The following is a 20964-nucleotide window of genomic DNA, read 5'->3' as shown; positions in this document are numbered from 1 at the left end:
TTTTTTGATACCTTTTATCATTTTATGGCTGAATATTTGGGACTGAACTAGATGTTGGCGACACAAGATCATAATCTGAGTTATTCTCACAGTCGATGCTGCATTCAGACTTCTATATTTTTATTTTTATTAAACTTTTTCCTTTCTTCATCTTGTAAAGCACTTTGAGCTACATCATTTGTATGAAAATGTGTTATATAAAAACTTGTTGTTGAAACCCTATTGAATCAGATAGAGCCTGTTCAGCAGACTGCAATGAGACATACTTGTGTGTTCAAATGCTATTATTCAATCTGTTTGCCATATTTATTGCTCACATGTCCTTGTGCATTATCCTGAGCATAGCTGCTCCAAAAAAGATCATGATTGTTGGAAAAAAACCTAAGAAAGACAGAAAGGCCATTCCTTTGTATGTAAAATAAATCAACAAAGCATTGGTAAACAGTCTTATTATGCAATATTAAATATAGGGTAGTGTCTTGTTGGGGATTGTTGTGGTAACTAATATTATAAAAACTGATTCTGTAGGTTTTTAAAGTATTTTGATGTTGTTTGAACTAGTGCTGGGCAGTATACCGGTTCATACCAAAAACTGTTTTTTATTTTTGTTATGATATGGATTTTTCTTATACCGCAACACCGGTTTAAATAGCCTAAACAACGTTTGGAACGTGGCTCAGCGGGAAACTGTTTAAGGGGGGACCTTTTTCACTGCTGCACCACTTAACACGAATGTAGTGGAGTACATACTCTAATGGAGATATTGAACGGTGAAAACGGACAGAGAACATTCTGAAACTGAAGCTGTAGCAGACGATAAAGTTGAACATGATGACACAGAAGAACTTTTGCCGAATAAAGGAGCCGTGTCTGTTGTCTGTAGATACTTTGGTTTTAAAAGGCCTAATGTGGACCATTATGTTCAAATGTGTGAATACTGTTTCTATACTACTGGATAATGACATGTTGAATTTATTCTTGACATTTCCACTTTAATCTTGACGCTTATGACGAAAATAAAGTTGACATGTTGACTTTATTCTCGACATTTCTACTTCATTCTCGGCGTTTATGTCGAGATTATAGTCAACGTATTGACTTTATTCTCGTAATTTGTCATTAAAGTAGAACGTCGTAAACTAAACTTCATCTTAAAATGAATATTTAATTTGCTAGATTTTCTCAAACCCCATCATAAGTTATGTAGCACATTAAATGCTTTGTGTTAAGTGTTCCCTGTGCCATATTCATTGCTACGTGCTTCTTAAACTGACTTCCTCTTGCACTAAGATGAGGCGCAGGCAGCACACAGAATACATTAATTTCATGATATTCCTGCTCCCTGAACATTTAGAATGGTAAGATAAATACTTGATATCATTTTCATGATGAAATGCATTAAAGCATGTATTAATCATGTGGGGGCACGGTGGCGTTAAGGGTGCACTGCTGTGTCGCCGTAAGGGGGTCCCTGGTGTTTCTTGCCTTGAATTTGCATGTATTTCTGGTGGTTTTACTCGGCTTGTTTGTTTTTTTTCCAAAGTCATGTAGGATGTGGGGATTTATAAGGCTATATTGATCCTGTTAGTGTATACATTGCTCGTATTCACCCTGTGATGTGCTGGCGCCACGTTCAGGATTTGCTCCTGCCTCGCACACAATGCTTGCTGGGATGGGTGCAACCCTGAATGGATGGCATAATTAAACATGTAACACTCATAAGTTCTGAACACTCAGTGGTCTAAGTTTATAACTAGGTTTAATTTCACAAAGACATTTATCATGTGGTGATTGGTTATGTGGAGAAAGAAAAAGGAAAGATAGGAACTGCGGGTTTGGTACGTCAGACAGAGACAGCACGCATGCAATAAAGAAAGCCCGCTCAGAAGAACATGCATTGAATTCTGTGTTTGTGTCTCCGACCACCAGATCACAAACCCAATATTTACACAGTATTTAAGTTAAACCTGTGCGATACCCATTCATACATCCAGTTTTTTGCAGCCTCGTCACACCTGCCATAAAGTTCTCTACACTGAATGTACACCTGGGGACCCCTTACTGCGAGGGAGCAGCACTACCATACATGTTTAATACCTGCTTTAATGCATTTCATCATGAAAATTTATCTTGGCATTCTACATTTTCAGAGAGCAGGAATATCATGAAGTGAATGTATTCTGTGCGGCGATCACTGCTGGCGCCTCCTCTTAGCGCAGAGGAAGTCAGTTTATGAAGCTTGTAGCGATTTAACAACTGGGTCGGGGAACACTTAACACAAAGCATTTAATGTGCTACATAACTTATGATGGGGTTTGAGAAAATCTAGTAAATTAAGCATTGATTTTAGGATGAAGTTTAGTTTACGACATTCTACTTTAATGACAAAATAAACTATGAGAATAAAGTGGAAATGTCGACTTTAATCTCGACATAGTGTTTTTTTTTTTTTTTTTTTACTTCTTCACTGTGTCCGTATTTTTTTTTTTTCTTCATCGTGGCCCTAATACGCTTCCTTAGGGCTATACCATAAATAGCATTATAAATGCAAGTTGTACTTTTATTATTTATGTATATAGCTTAGCTTGAAGCAAGGTCCATATTAATGCAGTTTGCCTTAATGATAGTTCAGTTGGTAAAGATGTCATCACCAAGTTGCACTTGTTTTATTTTATTTTAATTTGGTGAATACTGTGTAATGCACCTGGGCTTTGAAGTCTTGGAAGTAATAGTATTATTACTGGAAGTTGCACTATTATTTATTGTATTTTATTATTTATTAGTTTAAATATTATGCAGTTTAATGATTGTAAAGTTGTTTAAAAAGTCACTTTAACGTGTCAGTGGACAGAGATTGTTAACATTAACAAAGTGTAGTTGGTTTACAAAAAATATTTACTATTTATTCCTTTTCTAAGACATGTTCAGTGCAATACAACTTTTGACAAGCACCTCTGGATATTTTACTAAGTCTAAATGCCTCTTTGGATGGTTGAAAATATGTTGTCAAAATTTTAGTTTAAGTTGTTTGCAAACTTTGTTCAATAAAAAGGCTCTATATTTTGACTGCATCTATCATGCATTGTGATTCCTTCTCTTCATTAGTGCTATCCTCGAAAACTATCACTTTATGGGGCCATGCAAACCTGTATTAATAATTGTGTGCACATTACAATGTTTTTTTGTACAATGTACAATTCTCATGACAGTGGAATAGGTTATTCTTAGCCAGTAATTGCAGTGGAAAATGTGGTTAACATCCACTCATGCATGGGGAAAAAAAAATACCGTCCAATACCGTGAAACCGGTATAATTTTGAAAAATACCGTGATATAGAATTTTGGTCATACCACCCAGCACTAGTTTGAACAAACAAGGGGATCATTTTTTGGGGCCAGGGAACTCTGAAAACTGCTTACCATTTAAATGAATGACAATTAGGTTTTTATGTTGTGAAAACTGACCTTACACAAAGACAGTTAATCATGCAGGAAAAAATCATTTGATGCTTTGTGTCTACTTTTTTTTTCTCATTGAGCCTTGTTGCAGCTCTGATGGCAAACACGTTTGGCCTAGGATGGAAATAAAGACAGCTTCTGCAAGAGATAGATTATGAAATGTAATTTCAGCTGTTTTTCTTTTTCTGCTTCCTCTTTCAGTACATAATGTTGTGTATTCTAAACTGTAAATCAGCATTGAAATGTACATAAAAGCTGTAGTTAGACAGACCGATTCCAGTCTACAGTATGCTGGAGAATTTCATTTTAATATGACAATTTTTGCAAATTATATGATTTCATGTAAAGCTCTGTCTTAACAATGAAACTTTGAAAATCTAAATGAACTGAAACACCCGGATTATACATTGACTAAATATTTAGTGTTCTCATACTTATACAAGGAGCATAAAATGCAACCCCTCCAAAAATATAATACATGAATGTTGTGTTCATCAAACATGCATGTGTATTAATCTGATTATATGTTTTTTGTGATAATAAATAATATACCTAATCGAATGCTTCTATGCAATTAAAATAAATACATGCACAAAGTGTCTGGTGAAACCAGAATTATGAGTTTGCAGCAACTGTTGCTTCTGTTGCCATGTTGTTTTTATCTCTGCTCTTCTCCATCAAACTCCGGCTAAAACAGTATACAGTAATCCTCCCTCCATCGCGGGGGTTGCGTTCCAGAGCCACCCGCGAAATAAGAAAATCCGCGAAGTAGAAACCATATGTTTATATGGTTATTTTTATATATTTCAAGCCCTTATAAACTCTCCCACACTATTATAAACATTTCACGCACAGTTATACAGCATAAACCCTTTGTATTCTCTTAGATATTAGGTAAGATTCGTTGAAATTATGTATGTAAACACACCTAAATATTATTTTAAAGATATCGAGCGTCTCCGATATCACATACGTTACAGCCATTACAACAGACAGGCCACCAGCAAGAAATACGTACAATGCAAGAAAAATTGTATACAGTAAAATGTGTGTACAGCGACACTAAACTATGTACATGTAATAAGTACTGTACGTAAATAATTAATTATGGTTACTCACCAACAATGACACGACGACTTGTCCGATAACGATGAGTTTAATTTTACTGCAGAACAAAGGATAGCGTTACAGCTCTTCTAAAGGAGCCTCTTCAGGCGACTGTTTAGCACCGCCGTTGTTCTTCTTCCATCACTCTTCAATCCAAATCCCTAAAGCAGATTCCATCCAGACTACTGCCTTATCACGTCCACTTGCAACTCGTTTTGCGCCCTGATTAAAGGACACTGCGGCCGTAGATCTTATATGCTTTTCCTCCTTTTTAAATAAAAAGAATCGTGGACTCATTGATGCTGTAATTGTGTCCTGCAGCAGTGTAGCTGTTTCCTTCCTTCAACATATCCAAAACTTTTACCTTTTCTGCAATCCTGAAGCATTAGCAGTAACGTGCATTAATGCTGAATGAGTGAGATTATACTTCCTGGTTAATGCAGCACTCCGTTGCTGAGCCAATCAGCAGCACACAGGAACTTAACCGCGTGCTCTGATTGGGTAGCTTCTCAGCCATCCGCCAATAGCGTCCCTTGTTTGAATTCAAATGCGTCCCTTGTTTGAATTCAAATGGGCAAATCAACTGAGGAAGCACACGTACTGTAGACCGCAGACATCCGCGAAGCAGTGAAAAATCCGCGATATATATTCACATATGCTTACATTTAAAATCCGCGATGGAGTGAAGCCGCGAAAGACGAAGCGCGATATAGCGAGGGATCACTGTAGACCAGTGTTTTCTAAGGTTTTTCCTTAGCAGCTCCCCCACGCTGTTCCAAATTTCTGCTCAACACCAGACTTTAAATAGCTTTAACATCATCCCTCAAGTGGGCACTATAATACAACAGGTTTTAATAAAGAAAATCACAATTAACATGAAAGAAGTTTTTTCATTCTAATTGCAGTATTGCTTTTCCCTCCACTGGTGTTTAGGAGAAACAGTTCTTCCACAAGGTGAATGACCGCTTGTCCCGGCCAAATATCTTCATCTTGAACAACAGATGGGATGCGTCAGCATCAGAGCCAGAGTATATGGATGAAGTGAGTGAAGACAGTTTTACCTCTGTGTCTGTTAGTATTTGTATGGCACCTGGATTTTGACTTTCTGTGTCCTATGGTATTCTGTATAAAGGTGCGGCGGCAACACATGGACCGTTGTAGTAGCTTCTTGGTGGATGAGCTTGGTGTGGTGGACAGAGCTCAAGCCAGTGATCGAATCTTCTTTGTGTCGGCAAAAGAGGTACTGCAGGCAAGGATTCAGAAAGCACAAGGGATGCCAGAAGCAGGTATTAGTTTTTATGTCTTACTCTGTAGGAATGAGCATCAGGCAAGCATTCATTGTGTTTGTTGCTATATAGACTTCAAGCATTTTCTGACCATTGTATTTATCTTGGCTGTTGCCTATTTTTACATATCCATCCATCCATTTTCCAACCCACTGAATCCAAACACAGGGTCACGGGGGTCTGCTGGAGCCAATCCCAGCCAACACAGGGCACAAGGCAGGGAACCAATCCTGGGCAGGGTGCCAACCCACCGCAGTATTTTTACATAGTTTACTATAATTATAGTCAAAGGCAAGATGGACGAAGATGGACAGATGGACGAAATTGTGAAGCTCCGGGTCCACAGTGTAACAACCTGAAGTGCAAATAATAAATTACAAATAGGATTAAAATTTTAATTTAAATTTAAAACACAAACAAGACAGGACATTGTGCAAAGATGAGACAAAGAACTAGCAGCAATATTGATGTGTAGTAAGCGATATGAACATTGATGCAATGTATGGTATTTGTAATCTAGATACATAAGTATAGTCAATAGATATGTAATATAATAAATAAATAAAAGATATAGTTAATACAGAAATTATAAGTGTATGATAATAGTTGTTTAAGACATGTGTAAACAATGACAGGTCAGAATGTTTCACAGCAGAAGGATGTCAAGAATGTCAAAATACTTAAAGGTCAGTATGAGATTTTCAGTTCTTTTCTACATGCACACTAGTCTTTCCAGGAAAGTGGCTTGCATGTATAAAAGTTCTGTTTTTAGAGGTGGTTGAGGCAGTATGGAAGATCCCAGTGGGCAGCATGGTGTTAAGGAGTCTGACAGCTTGGGGGTAAAAACTATCCTGCAGGCTGGCAGATCTGGCTCTGATGCTGCAGTATCTTTTCTTGGATGGCAGAAGTGTGAAAATTCCATGTGAGGGGTATAAGGGGTCCTGCACAATGCCTTGCGGACACTGCGTTTGTAAAATATGTCCGGTATTGAAGGGAGAGGCACCCTAATAATGTTCTCTGCTGTATTCACTATCCTTTGCAGGCGCTTGCAGTCAGAAATGTTGCAGTTGCCATACCAGACCGTGATGCAGCTAGTCGGAACACTCTCAATGGTGCCTCTGTAGAACATGGTGAGGATGGAAGGGGGAAGACTTGCTCGCTTCAGCCACCTCAGAAAGTGTAGTCTCTGCTGGGCTTTCTTGATTAGTGATGAGGTGTTATGCATCCACGTAAGTTCCTCAGTTATGTGCACACCGAGGAACTTGGTACTAAACCGTTGATGCTGAGTGGGATGTGGGCAGGATGTGATTTTCTGAACTCCACGATTATCTCTCTTGCCTTGTCGAGATTGAGAGATAGATTGTTGTCTTCACTCCATGCGGACAGCCGTTCCACCTCATCTCTGTATGTTGTTTCATCATCCCTGCTCATCAGTCCCAGCACCATCATATCATCCGCAAACTTGATGATGTGGTTGGTGTTGTGCGCGGCTGTGCAGTCGTGAGTCAGCAGGGTAAAGAGTAGTGGACTAAGCACACAGCCCTGCGGCGCTCCAGTGCTCAGTGTGATGATGCTGGAAGTGTTGCAGCCCATCCAAACTGACTGGGGCCTCTCTGTCCAGGACCCAGTTGCAGAGGGTGGTGTTCAGGCCCAACCTGCTCAGTTTTACAACCAACTTTTGAGGGATGATTGTGTTGAAGGAGGAGATAAAGTCTATGAATAGCATCCTGACGTGTCTTTTTTATCCAGATGTGTCAGGGAGAGGTGAAGGGCAGAGCATATGGCATCCTTAGTTGACTTGTTTGACCGGTACGCAGACTGAAGAGGGTCAAGGGAGGCAGGGAGATTAGTCTTTATGTGTGACATGACTAACCTTTCGAAGCACTTCATTATGATTGGCGTGAGTGCAACTGGTCGGTAGTCATTTAAGCATGTCACTAATTACTTCTTCGGCACTGGTATGATGGTGGTCGACTTGAAGCATACCGGGACTGACGACTGGCTTAGAGATGTGTTGAGGATGTCTGTAAGGACACCAGCCAGTTGACTGGCATATTCTTTGAGCACACGACCAGGTATGTTGTCAGGTCCTGTAGCCTTGTGTGGATTGACTCTGGATAGAGTCTTCTTCATGTCAGTTATGGAGAGACAGAGTACCTGGTCAGTGGAGCGAGGTTTTGCTTTTCTTGCAGGCTCTTCTGCGCCTCAAACCGTGCGAAGAAGTTGTTCCTCTCATCCAGTATGGTGGCATCACCATCGCTGCTGTGGGGGTTGGGCTTGTAGTTTGTAATTGTCTGAACAATTACAAAATAAATAAAATTATTTTAAAAGTATTGGAATAAAACAGTTCCCCCAAAATGTAGTTAACTACAAAGTGCTAAAATGGCAAAGTAAACTTAATATGAGTAAGAAAAAAATATGTGGTGTAGAAAGCTTTTTTCCCCTGTGTTGAATTATTGAAATTGGACCTTTCATATTATGATGTATAACTTCGAATTATAAATGTATTTATCTGAGATAACAGTCCTTGTTTTGTGGTTTGTAGTCATGTTATTCAGCATTAAGGTTTTGGTGCACCAATAATGGTACCACAATTCATTTTTTTTTCATTTTAGGTAATTGTTAATGAAACCATGCATATGATATACATGGGGTTTACATCAGAAAACAACCTTTTTAAATGATAAAAAAGAGTTTAGTCTTCAATATTTATTTTTCAAAAAGTAAGTTTGTTTTATGTAGAAGAAGTGGATCTTTTTTAGAAGCACTCGCGTAAGCAAAAAGATAAAATAAATAGTTCATGTAGTCCAAAAGAAGCAAATGCTTTAATAGAATTCAAAAAACTACAAACCAATTGGTGTGAATAACATTTTGGCCATTTAGGGTGTTTGCATGATTAAATTCTGGTTTACGTTACAGTAATTGTTGCTCCTCTGCTTATAGGTGGTGCATTAGCTGAAGGCTTTCAAGCAAGAATGTTTGAATTTCAAAACTTTGAAAGAAGATTTGAGGTCAGTGAATTATCTACACTGCAAAATGTATTAATTATTGCATTTAGTGGCTAACTGTTTTCCAGGACTATCATGGCTAAGGAATATTGCCTTTCTTTTAGTCTCAGGATATATTGTACTAAACCCCTCATCGCTGTCTCTTATAATTATATAGGGCAGGCCACGTAGAGTTTATCGAGTGTTTTAACACTCACTTATTAGGTGGGGTTTCATAGGGTTCTTTGCAGGCACATGTAGCATTTAAAAAAGTCTCATGGTAAAATGCAAAAAAGGCCATACATATGAACGCCCAAACCACCTTTTCTCAATTTTATCAATTTACCTTTATATATTTTGGTAACTTTTTGATTTAGACCTGCTTACTTAAATATAGGCTGTAGCTAGTCTAGTAGCTGTACAGGTCTAGTTTTTAAGTAGTTCATACCGTCATCTATTAAACTGCATCCGAAGAGTAGCAAATAAGTAAGGTTTAAGTGAAACTGCAGATGGGACTTACCAAATGATGTAAGTATCTCGATCTGAATCACTAGTGCTGCTTATTAGACCTTTGTAAGTTTGTATTGTTTTTAGATATGAAACTGCAAAACAATGCAAACTTAGTCATTACCCAGTTTCTTTGTGCAAGGTTACATGTTAATGAAAATCGACCTCCCCTGTAAACTCTGTATATAGATGAAAAATGAGGCCTCTTCTGAGTATTGTAGATATAACTTATCAAAAACTGGTATTTTAAAATGCTGAGTAAAGTATCTTGGGGAAAATACACAAAAAACAACTATATACCTAACAAAGTTTTCACACCTACAACAAGACTGTAAACAGTTGCTTGTAATTTCAGACGTACAGAGATAATTCTAATATATAGCCCTCTTTATTTTGTAAACTTGAATACACTTAACAATTCATGGTATCGGCCAAGGTGTTGCTCTAATCCCTAGCAGCAAAACCCCTGACAAAGGCCCCCTTTTCAGCTTCACTTATTGTTAAATATACATTACATGTTATACAGCTGATTTGCATTAATTGTTTTCTCCAGAGAGTACCCAAAACTCAGTTCCTTTTACTCTGGTATTACTTGTTTGTATTTAACAATACATTGCTTTAGTTTGAACTCATTGGCGTCTCTGTTCCTTCATGAAACATCAATATCAATGCATATTGCTCTGGAGAGTTATCCAAATTCTTGTACACTCGGCTAAGGCAAGCAGCTTGCTCAAAATGTCTAACATCAGTGCTTCCCTCCATGATTCTATCTCTCGTTCTATCTGTCACTACTGTGTGCAAACTCTGTTAATGTCTTCTTTACCCCAATATACCAGCATACCAGCAATCTGATATTCTCCTGTGCCTTTATTATTGGCCATTTTGCTTCAACAAAGACTGAAAGTGCAAGAGCAGGTGATTGGCTTTCATATTTGAGAATACGGGAAAGGGGCCATATTTTGGATCACCCAAACACCCCTAAAAAGTAACAAATCCTAAAGTTACCTTATACTAACTTTTTTTTTTTTGTTATGAACTACTATAACTTGGACCCAAATATTATGATTTGTTTTCTCTGAATTTCTGTGAAGCACTTTCAGCACGGGAAAGGCACTATATAAATAAAATGTATTATTATTAGATATTATAATAATAATAATAATAATACCTTTGCTAAGTAGTTGCTCATAAACATGATGATATTAAAACACTTTTTCTGTATGTTCAATATTTTTATTAACTGATATTTAAAAATCATGTATTCTTAAGAAGAAAAGTCACGGCCATCTCTTCTAAATTGATTTTTCAGGAATGCATTTCACAATCGGCCGTAAAGACAAAGTTTGAGCAGCATACTGTGAGGGCCAAGCAAATATCTGAAGCCTTGAGGCAGATAATGGAATCGGTTCATGTGGCTGCACAAGATCAGAGGTTTGTAGCAATATAAAAATTTAATTTTGAGGACCTTTACAATTGACACTGTTTTTAACTTTGGTGCTCATGTACACTCTTCACCTTTAGTGCTCACTGCCTTGAAATGAAAGAGGAGCGTCAGGATCGTTTAGAGTTTCTAGATAAACAGCTAGATTTGCTGGCCCAAGATTATAAGAGGAAAATTAAGCAAATCACTGAGGAGGTGGAGAAACAGGTAAAAGAGAAACAATTAGCCTCTGAATTTTTAGTGTGAGTCAAATAAATGTAAAAAAGATGTACAGTGTGCTCATCTAACTGCCTTATGACTGTGAGCTTTAATTGTGCAGGTCTCCAATGCAATGGCAGAAGAAATTAGACGGCTTCATGTTTTAGTTGATGAATTCCATATGGATTTTCATTCTTCACAAGTGGTTCTCAAAGTGTACAAAAATGTAAGGATTATGCTTGAAATAGTTTTGTTTACGTAAGCAAGCATTTTACTTTTTCATGTAAATTATGCAGATGTGTCTGGTCTTTCTTAGGAGTTACATAAGCACATTGAAGAAGGCTTAGGTCGTAATATGTCTGACCGCTGTTCCAATGCTATCACTTCAGCTTTGCAGAACACTCAGAAAGACATGATAGGTGAGTGACTTTGCTTTTAAATATCATGAACTACCAGAAAAGTCAGTCTTGAGTGGGATCCTGAATAACTTTGAATCAAATTGCTTCACTGGCAACAGAATCTGCTAATGCTTTAAGCTTACCTTCACCAACTAATATTTTTTAACAGTGTTCATTGTAATAGCAAAACATCCTTACAGTTAGGTGGCAGAAAAAATATGACAACAGTATTGCTTGAAGAAAGGGGCTTTCATTTTGAAGCTGATGGGTGTTTAGTTTAAATAATTAATAAAGAAACCATTTGACTCTTCTTTGCAGATGGAATGAAACCTCTTCTTCCAGCAAATGTGTGGACTCAGGTGGATATGCTAGTTCCTCGGAAGTGTTTCAGCCTCAGCTATGACCTAAACTGTGATAAACTGTGCAGTGATTTCCAAGAGGATATCAGCTTCCATTTTTCCTTGGGTTGGACCATGCTGGTGAATAGATTCCTAGGGCCAAAGAGCAGTCGGAGAGCACTCTTGGGGTACAATGACCAGGTATAGTTTGCCGTGTTAAGTTACATTTAATCAGCTTTTCAACCCACTCATTTTCAGGTGTTATGAAGAGGTTGACATACCTAATTATGTCACCCAGAGTTGTGTATGTGGTGTTTATCAGTTTAATATCCTTTTTATGTAGATTTTCCTAAGTCAAATTCTCATTTATATGGAGTATTCACCTTTCTTGAAACAAAATCTGCAGTGGTTTTGAATGTTTTGTAGGGTGTGCGATATTGGCAAAACATATCTCAATATATCTCTAGGACTTTCATGATAATGATTAGATGATATTTTTCCATCCATTATCCAACCCGCTATATCCTAACTACATGGTCACTAGGGGTCTGCTGGAGCCAATCCCAGCCAACACAGGGCGCAAGGCAGGAAACAAACCCCGGGCAGGGCATGCGTGCACACACACACACACACACACCTACCTACACACCAAGCACGCACTAGGGACATCTTAGAATCGCCAATGCACCTAACGTGCATGTCTTTGGACAGTGGGAGGAAACCGGAGTACCCGAAGGAAACCCAGGTCTCCTTATTGTGAGGCAGCAGCGCTACCCACTGCGCCACCGTGCCACCCTATGATATTTTTCATCCTTTAAAAATGTGTTTTGTAAAAGTCTTATTGATCTAGCTTGGTCTTGTTAATAGGATATTCATTGTAAATTACTAATGAGGTTAATGGAAATAACAGTTAAGGAAAACTTTATTTACTTAAAACTGTAGTAAAATAACATAGGCATTTAAATCAGCAGTCAAAGTATTACTGAGATCAAATGGTGCAAGTTTGAGTAAACCATTTCAAAGTGGCCTATAGGATTTATGAAAAAAATTGCAGAAAAAGACCAGCAAAACTATTTATAATGAGAATATTTTAAACAAACACTTATCCTTAATCCAAAGAGAATAAAATACTAATCATTTAACTACAGGGCATGAACATTAGAGTCTGGATAAACAAACTGCCCAGCTGTAAGGTGAATTGTGCAGCATACGAGCAAGAACAAAAATCTAACATACTGTCCTATAAAGTAAAAATCCAAAGTTCTGTTAAATACTGCACAGGAAGAAAAATTAGGATTTGTAAACAAGTTCTGTCATATATTGCACAAAGATACAAAAAAACAAACCTGTAATGTTTTTAACCAAATTGCTAACCTAAAGTTCTGTCCAAAATTGCCCAAAGATATCTGAAAAAAATAGAACAATTGTAAAAATCTACTGCGGAAACTTCAAGTTGTATGACAGAAACACCAGTCTGTCCACAGCATCTCTTTTCATAGCAGCATGGTTACCTGTTACAACATTTTCTCCAGTGCTGAAAGCCTTCTCAGAAGGGCTGCTTGAGGCAGGGATGCACAGGTAATTTTTTGCAAGTTTCGCCAATTTGGGGAAATACGCTTAATGTGTTTTACACCACTCCAGTTTATTTCATTGTCCACCTGAGGTATCATCATGTAGCTCTTGATCTCTTTTTCAGTGGATGTATGCAGAGACGAGCCTTCCCTAAATTTCGTGTTTTTTTTTTTTTTTAAATAACAGCTAAAAGACTTACCTTTTTTGCTCCCTCCCTTGTGGAGTGGGGTGAGGAGGTGGGGATCTGTGCGAGTGTTTTAAATAATGAAAGAAAAAAAAATGTGCTTTGCATTTGAGGACCCACAACCAAGACACCTCCAAAGTTTGCAGATTGTCATCTTTTTAGCAACATCAGTCTTTTCAAAGCCAAACCACCTCCCCCTGAGTGTGGATGGTCCACATGTTGCAATTAAATTTAACAATGTAGAATATGAGGCTGTTTTATCCCCTGCCGCTGTTTATGTACTCATTTTTAGCCAGTTACGCTAACTTAATTTGTGGTGTGCTGTCCATGCACGCGCAGTAGTCTATCCTGTTAGGTTACATGAGACCGTGAATAAAATGGACTCTCAAGGCATGTTTTTGATTGTTTTTGCAAAGTGAGTGACATACTCAATTATTTCAGCTTGCACATTGTTAAAACAAAAATAAGATATTATCTTAGTCAATACATATTGTTCACTTGATCGGCTTTAATGCTATCAGGTCTCACACTAGAGATATCATCATTGCGGCTTTCGTTGCTCCAGTGGAAAATTTTTAACAACCTTCATTTTATTTGTTATTTACTGGTGGTGTATCAGTACAAAAAAATGTGACTTCGGTAAATAACTAGTTGACTTTGGCATGTAACTTATAACCTCACAACTGCCTCGTTCCCCCATCCCACCAACCTATTTGCAGCCCCATACCCCACAAATTCATACACTTGAGGTATGGGAGGGTATGCTAATAAATGACTGAGTTTGAAAACTACTATATTCTTTTTAAAAAATTTTTTTGGTAGTTTCAGTATCGGTATACTTGACATCCCTAATTATGTAGTGAACCTTGGACTTTTTCATGCCATATTTACTGTATGTCCCACAGACGCAATGGAATGTTCTGCTTTTATCATATCCAGAATTGACAATTTCTCTTTTTATCTGCCAACACACTCACACTAGAACTTGTAATACAAGCCCCATCTTTGTAATAGTTTTATGTTTTAGCTATGGTAGTGTAGTCACTTTGCCTGACAGTCTGAGTTGTTGATAATTTGCGTATTCTGCTGCGTTATGTACTCTTAAATGTCTTACAAAATTAGTAGTGTGAAACTTGAGTTGCACTACTTACTTTTCCTTGCATACTTTACAGTGGGCAAATTTTTAATCTTTAAACACTTTAAAATACTTTTGCACTGCAGACATTGCTTCATTTGCTTTACTGGCAAAAACAGAGATTTAGAAGTGTAGTTCAAATGCACATGTCTTATTTTACCCCCACAAGCCGTTTTTATGGGGGGAGGTGATTGGTCAGATTTTGAGAAGAAAAACCATCTGGTTCCGATCTGATGCCAATAAATCACTAATGAATAGGGTTACCAGCTGGTTTAATATCTTGTTTTCATTGTCTAAAGTGCATTTTATCACTCCCTCTTCTTTGTTTGTTGAACCCATAGGTACCCCGTTCTCTTGCTATCACACCTGTTAGTGCCAGCATGCCTCCATTCCCTCAAGGTTCAATGACACAAGAGGAACTGATGGTGTCCATGGTAACTGGTCTGGCATCACTAACCTCCCGAACATCTATGGGAATAATTGTGGTTGGAGGAGTAGTAAGTAGTCTTTCATTCTTACTTAGAAGTTATTTATTTGAAAAGTTAAACCTCAAGGTTTGAAAGGTCAATTATTGCTTTGTTAATGAGGGGTTTTATTATGAATAATACATATAAGAATTTTGTAAAAAGGATATGACATGGGTACATGTACCATAGATAAAAGTTAGTCCCAGTGATTAATTTTCCTTCCTCTTCAGATCTGGAAGGCAGTGGGCTGGAGACTAATTGCTCTATCTGTTGGATTGTACGGTCTCCTTTATGTTTATGAGCGCCTCACATGGACTACGAAAGCCAAGGAGCGAGCCTTCAAGCGCCAATTTGTAGATTATGCAACAGAGAAGCTGCAGCTTATTGTTAGCTATACTGGCTCAAACTGTAGCCACCAGGTCCAGCAGTATGTATCTGCATGTTTTTGTTTTTTTTTTTTTTCTTTTCTTTCTTTCTTCTTCTTCTAAGGGAATGTCCTTTGTTTTAAGAATTTTTTTTAGCCAGAGTTCTTTTAGAGATCAAATGATTTTGTTTTTAACACCACTTCATCTCTATTGTTATATGTTACAAATGTATAAAGTAGGAATAAAATCATTAAAATATTTTAACATCATCTGTTTTAAACCAATAGTGTATATATACAGATCCCAGAAAATAATTCATGAAAGAAATAAATGTGAAGTATTTTTCCATTTGCTTTACTAACTTATTTTCACTGTTTGGACTTTCTAAACGGTGAAGCAAGTAGGCATTTTCACTTTGTGCACAGAAATAATACTATGGTACAGTATAGTGTACGAATCCTTTTAAGCTTAATTTAAGTATCACTATGGAGTCTTGCATGATATATTGAAGATATGATCTCAATAAATGTTAAGTAAATAGTGGTGGAATTGCCATGAGGAGAAACAAATGTTACATACTTGGAGAGAACATGCAAGTTCTACACAGATAACTAGGGCAGGGTTTTGAGGCGAGAGCCCTATATATGTGGCTGAAGCACTACCAGCAGAGCCACTTTGCCATTCCTTATTCACATGTAGCTTTCATGAAAATAGTATATTTTAAAAACTAGGGTCAGACAAAATAACCAGTGGTTGTAGGGTTGGGCTTTAAGATCAGAGTGGTGGAGTGGTGGCTCTGAGGCCAGGGATCTGCACTGGCAATCGGAAGGTTGCCGGTTCGAATCCCGTAAATACCAATAGGGACTGTGCTCTGTTGGGCCCTTGAGCAAGGCCCTTAACCTGCAATTGCTGAGCGCTTTGAGTAGTGAGAAAAGTGCTATAAAAATGCAAAGAATTATTATTATTCATCTCTTCTGAATGTGTGTTTTTCTTATGTGAAAACATGTATTATATATATACAATATATAGCCTACAGAGCAAATAAAATTACAGCAATCACATACAAAAATGTAGCTTGAAACAAGAAGATAATATTGGACACTAGAAGGGCCAGAATAGGAAACGGGCATCAACCGAACATAAAGAAACTGTGCAAAGCCAGGTATAGTTCACTTTACTGAATTACTGGTGGAGGAGCAGACTTAGAAAGCAAGAGCAGAGGTGTTTTTTTTTTTTTTGTTTGTTTTTTTTTAGATAGAGAGCTAGTATCCATGCAAGAACAAAAAAAAATCTCCATAAATGTATTTGCAAAATTTTAGAGCATGTTGAAAGCCATAGCAAAAAAGTTGTCTCATGGGTTTATATTCAGTGTTCATTCTGAAAACATAGTAAGTCAAAGCTTTACAAATGTTAGCCTGATTTGTTTTTTGGAAAAAAATTGCTTGGTAGTAAAAGTCCTATGCTGCATTAACTTGCAGCATTCTAAGATCTCGTTCAAAATGTGTAATGCTTTAAAGAAAACAGGAAAAATTGAGAATTTAGATATGATTATTTTTAATCCTTCTTTAGAGAGCTTGCAGGAACCTTCTGTCAGCTCTGCCAGCAAGTGGATGTGACCCGGCAGAACCTGGATGATGAAATCAAGGATCTAAATAAGAAGATTGAATTGCTGGACTCCTTGCAAAGCAAAGCCAAATTGCTCAGGTGAGGAAAGACTGTTACCAGCTGAGGAATTTAACACTACAATAAGTAATGAGAGTAACAACTTGGTGGTATTCTTTCATGAAGTATTTTTCTGTCTTCATACTTAGCTGTATTTATTCTGTTCACCAAACCATGGCTTAGACTACATATCTGCACAGTTGCTGACAAAGTTAACTTTCAGCCGTGTGTGGCAGTAATCATATGTTGAAAGCAACATAAATGTAGTTTAACATGTTTAGTGAAAAATTCAAAGCAGGGGATCTATCTATGATTAGATTTCATATTAAAATTTTGCTTATGCTCTAAAAATAAAAAGCAGAGCACTTAAAAAAAAAATTTGGATTTAGAAAGTCATATGTATACCATGTGCTAGAAATCATTGAGGAACAGAGGAAAAAAAAGGCAGAAAACAAAACTAACTTCTGTGAGCCTAAGTTATTACTAAGATACTTGTGAGAATCACAAAAGCATTCTTACTGCTGGTCTCTCTATGGGAGTCACAATTTAAAAAAAAAAAAAAAAAAAAGACAGCAATGGCAATGTGCCATCATGCAGCACCCAGGCCACTGAATACGCAGTGTGAATTGTCACAGGTTGTAGGTGCAGAACTGTGAGATATTAAGAACATTTTTATCGAACTTATTTAAAAAAAAAAAAAGAATCGTTTTGTCAAGTAAAACATTCAGACATCTTTGATATGCTTTTGCATTGATGTCATAGGGCCATTCATGTTTCTGTGCTGTGCTATACAGTATTGCACAAGTCATCACAATGAAGCAAACCTTTGTGGGACTTCACCCCAGCATGCCACCCAATGAGTCCAAACACTATCATCTAACTTTTATTGAGCTAACGGTCCATTTTATCACAGATTGTGTGCATTAATGCCTTTCATTATGTGTCCTTTACTATGATGTACTCACTATCACTTGAAAGAAAGGTTATACCTTGCCTGTGATGTAAAAAACAATCATAATACTATCAATTAGGCTTACATTCCAAGAAACCAACCATCACACACAGCATGACCCTGAACTCTGTTTCCCACACTGCTATGTGATAAAATAAAGGAATCATGGGTTAAGCTGCACAGCAACATTAGTTAGACACATTTGAGCATCTTGTATTAATTGTATACTAATTGAATGAAAGTGCTTTCTGTTTGCAAAAGCAAACTCATTCTGTGATGGTACCTTTATCACAGCATGTGTGCAGTAAATTGCACTGATTATTTAAGAAAAATTGTCAGTCACTGCAGATTGCCTTTTGATGTCGGCTTGCTCATACTGTGTGTAAGGATATTGCATGTATCTGGGTAGCATCTTAAGTATATCATACAGATGGCATGCTCAGGGATGACTGCGAGATTCCTGACCAGTCAGTCAGTTAATGCTGAATATTTTTCATCGCCAAATATATTGGTTGGTGAAACCTGAAAGGGAACACTGATTGCGTAATTTCTGTGTGATGCCATCTGTAATGTAGTCTCAAGTTCAGCACACAACTCTGAGAGGATGGCTCTAGGACGTCTTTATCAGCTTATTAGCCTGACATCATCATCAGCAGCCAAAAAATCATTGCAATCTCGGAAAACTTCCTTTAATTTGTCATTAGCAATATTCTCCAAAAGAGCTAATGCTGCCATTTCCAGTTATGTTTTACAACACACAGCACACCCTTTTTAATAAACAAAATAGGCTTCGCACTAAAAGCAATCAACATTAAGCATATTCATTAGGCATCATTGCCAACACTGAAGGCAGCTGTAGTGAGAGAATGTGTCAATTACCTGTAATATAATTAGTTCAAGAACATCATAATATGATGGACATGTCATTGATATGCACAGCGAAATGAGATGTTGTATTCAGTTTATTGTCCTCCCACCAGGAGTCACTAAAATGCCAAGGTCAAAAAAGTCTATGTAGGGCTTACAAAACATGCTATAACTTTAGGTCAATTTCCATGTCAGGTTTGTGTTTTATATTTCCTGACTTTTGTGTTAGAAATTGCTTACAAGTGTGAGCAAGTTTTATACATGAAGCCCCTTGTGCTTATTCTACAGTAGCCTCTCAGAGGTTGAGCCACTGTTAACTCCTCCAAGTGGAAAACTATAGTGAATGTGATTTGTGAGACATACAGTAACCAATGAAGGAGGACTGCAAATTGAAGTTAAAAAGGACTGAGATAAGGATATTTGGCATTTTGCTGAGGGAGGGGGTAAATTAACATAGCCAGCTTGATTGTTCTATCTTGTTTAAACCCCTTTGATGCCAGTGTTTGCTTGGCATGTAAACTTTCCCTTGCTGTTGTTTTCAAATGATTTGCTTAAAATAGTGTTCCTAAGGAAGTCTGGCATTTCTTTAACTAGCATAACAAAGGTAGTCTTGCTTTAGAGACCAATGATGGAGTTGTTTTTAGCAGTATGGCATAGTGGTTAAAGCTTTACACTTCAAATCCAAAAGAAATGTAACCAGTTGTATCTGAAATGTAAGTCACCTGGGATAAAGGCGTCAGTCAAGTAAGTACATTTTTAGATCTAAAAAGTATTTATAGAATTAGCATGTTCCAGAGTTCAACACGTCCACTGAATCATTTTTTTATACTAATGCAATTTTTTTTTTCTTTCATAGGAACAAAGCTGGTTGGCTGGATAGCGAGCTCAATATGTTTACCCAGCAGTATCTGCATCAGGGCCGCTAGTCACTCAAGAAATGACACTGGTTGTATGATCTAGAAAAACACTACATGACATTAATTTGTGAGAGTTGCAGTAAAACTCTTGACTCTGTTTCCCTTTTTGAGACTGCCTCGCAGACCTCTACTTGTTTGCTTTTTTTTTTTTAATATTGCACACATTAACTAATATGAAGCAGCTGTAAGGCATTTTCTGCACTACATTTCTATAATGTTTTTCTTGCAGTTCTGCTGTGATTCACTTGGCACACCTTCATATAGTGAATTTTGTTTCATATATTGTGCTGCTTTTTCTGATGAATGCCTCTGCATGCAGAGAAACTCTCAAACTGGGAGAAGTGCAGTGCGTGTAGGAAGGGAGAAAAGAGCTAAATAACAAACCACTGAAGATATTTTTATAAGGTTAGTAACTCTCAAAGTATTGCATTTGTGCTAAAATATAAAGTTCCTAATCAAGTTGCCATACCCTTATGAGACTCTAGAGGTATGTCTTTTCCATGCTGCTAAAAGTATGTTTAATGAACATTAAAGAAAACCCTCAGAAACAATGCACTTTATGTATCTTTGCTGTTTAATTTATTATTCCTCAAACTTTTTTATGGTTTTCCCAATAAAAAAAAACTTTTCCAGTTCTTTCAAAATGCAAGTCTCTGCATGAATTGATAACAATACACGCCCAGTGTCTTTTTAATAGATTAATAAAGCCAAAATTTAAAAAGCTACTGGCTGTTGCATTGTTTTTAAATATCAATTGAGAAATAGCCATGCAAAACTGTAAGAGTGGCAAAACAGGTACATAATTGAGGACTTTGGATGGTCTCTGTGAAGGGGAATTACAAAAAGACAAATCCTAAGGCAGAATGGCCGAGTACGGTACTAGCAACCTTGTGCACCGTTAATCCTTGTGCCACTGCAGATTGAGAAGTGTACCACATTGTGAAATGGCGCTTTATAGGCGCCCGACCCTGCACAAAGAGACAGGGAGGCACGTGTAAAAATAACACAAATATTTATTTTTCTTCAGCTGGGGGACACCTCTTCCCCATGCCCCTCAGCCACAGCACAGTCCCATAAGCACAAACCAAAACTAAAGGCACACTACTCTCTTCACCACCACTC

The 20964-nt window shown here is 37.4% G+C and overlaps 1 protein-coding gene across 2 annotated transcripts in view; it reads left to right on the top strand.

Annotated features, from left to right (window-relative positions):
- The window catches only part of mfn2 (mitofusin 2), a 57305-nt gene extending 36742 nt beyond the window's left edge, over positions 1-20563 (top strand). For both annotated transcript variants that reach the window (XM_028807458.2, XM_028807459.2), the window contains 12 exons: positions 5500-5607; positions 5699-5852; positions 8796-8863; positions 10656-10777; positions 10868-10994; positions 11107-11211; positions 11302-11404; positions 11702-11922; positions 14954-15109; positions 15310-15506; positions 17014-17148; positions 19782-20563. In XM_028807458.2, the coding sequence (XP_028663291.1) occupies positions 5500-5607; positions 5699-5852; positions 8796-8863; positions 10656-10777; positions 10868-10994; positions 11107-11211; positions 11302-11404; positions 11702-11922; positions 14954-15109; positions 15310-15506; positions 17014-17148; positions 19782-19851 (1566 nt within the window). In that variant the 3' untranslated portion in view covers positions 19852-20563. The remainder of the gene's footprint in view (positions 1-5499; positions 5608-5698; positions 5853-8795; positions 8864-10655; positions 10778-10867; positions 10995-11106; positions 11212-11301; positions 11405-11701; positions 11923-14953; positions 15110-15309; positions 15507-17013; positions 17149-19781) is intronic.
- The last annotated feature ends 401 nt before the right edge of the window (positions 20564-20964 follow it).

The sequence above is a fragment of the Erpetoichthys calabaricus genome, chromosome 8, assembly GCF_900747795.2.
Source record: "Erpetoichthys calabaricus chromosome 8, fErpCal1.3, whole genome shotgun sequence".
Classification (NCBI taxonomy): domain Eukaryota; kingdom Metazoa; phylum Chordata; class Cladistia; order Polypteriformes; family Polypteridae; genus Erpetoichthys; species Erpetoichthys calabaricus.
This window is presented reverse-complemented; position numbering and strand designations above follow the sequence as displayed.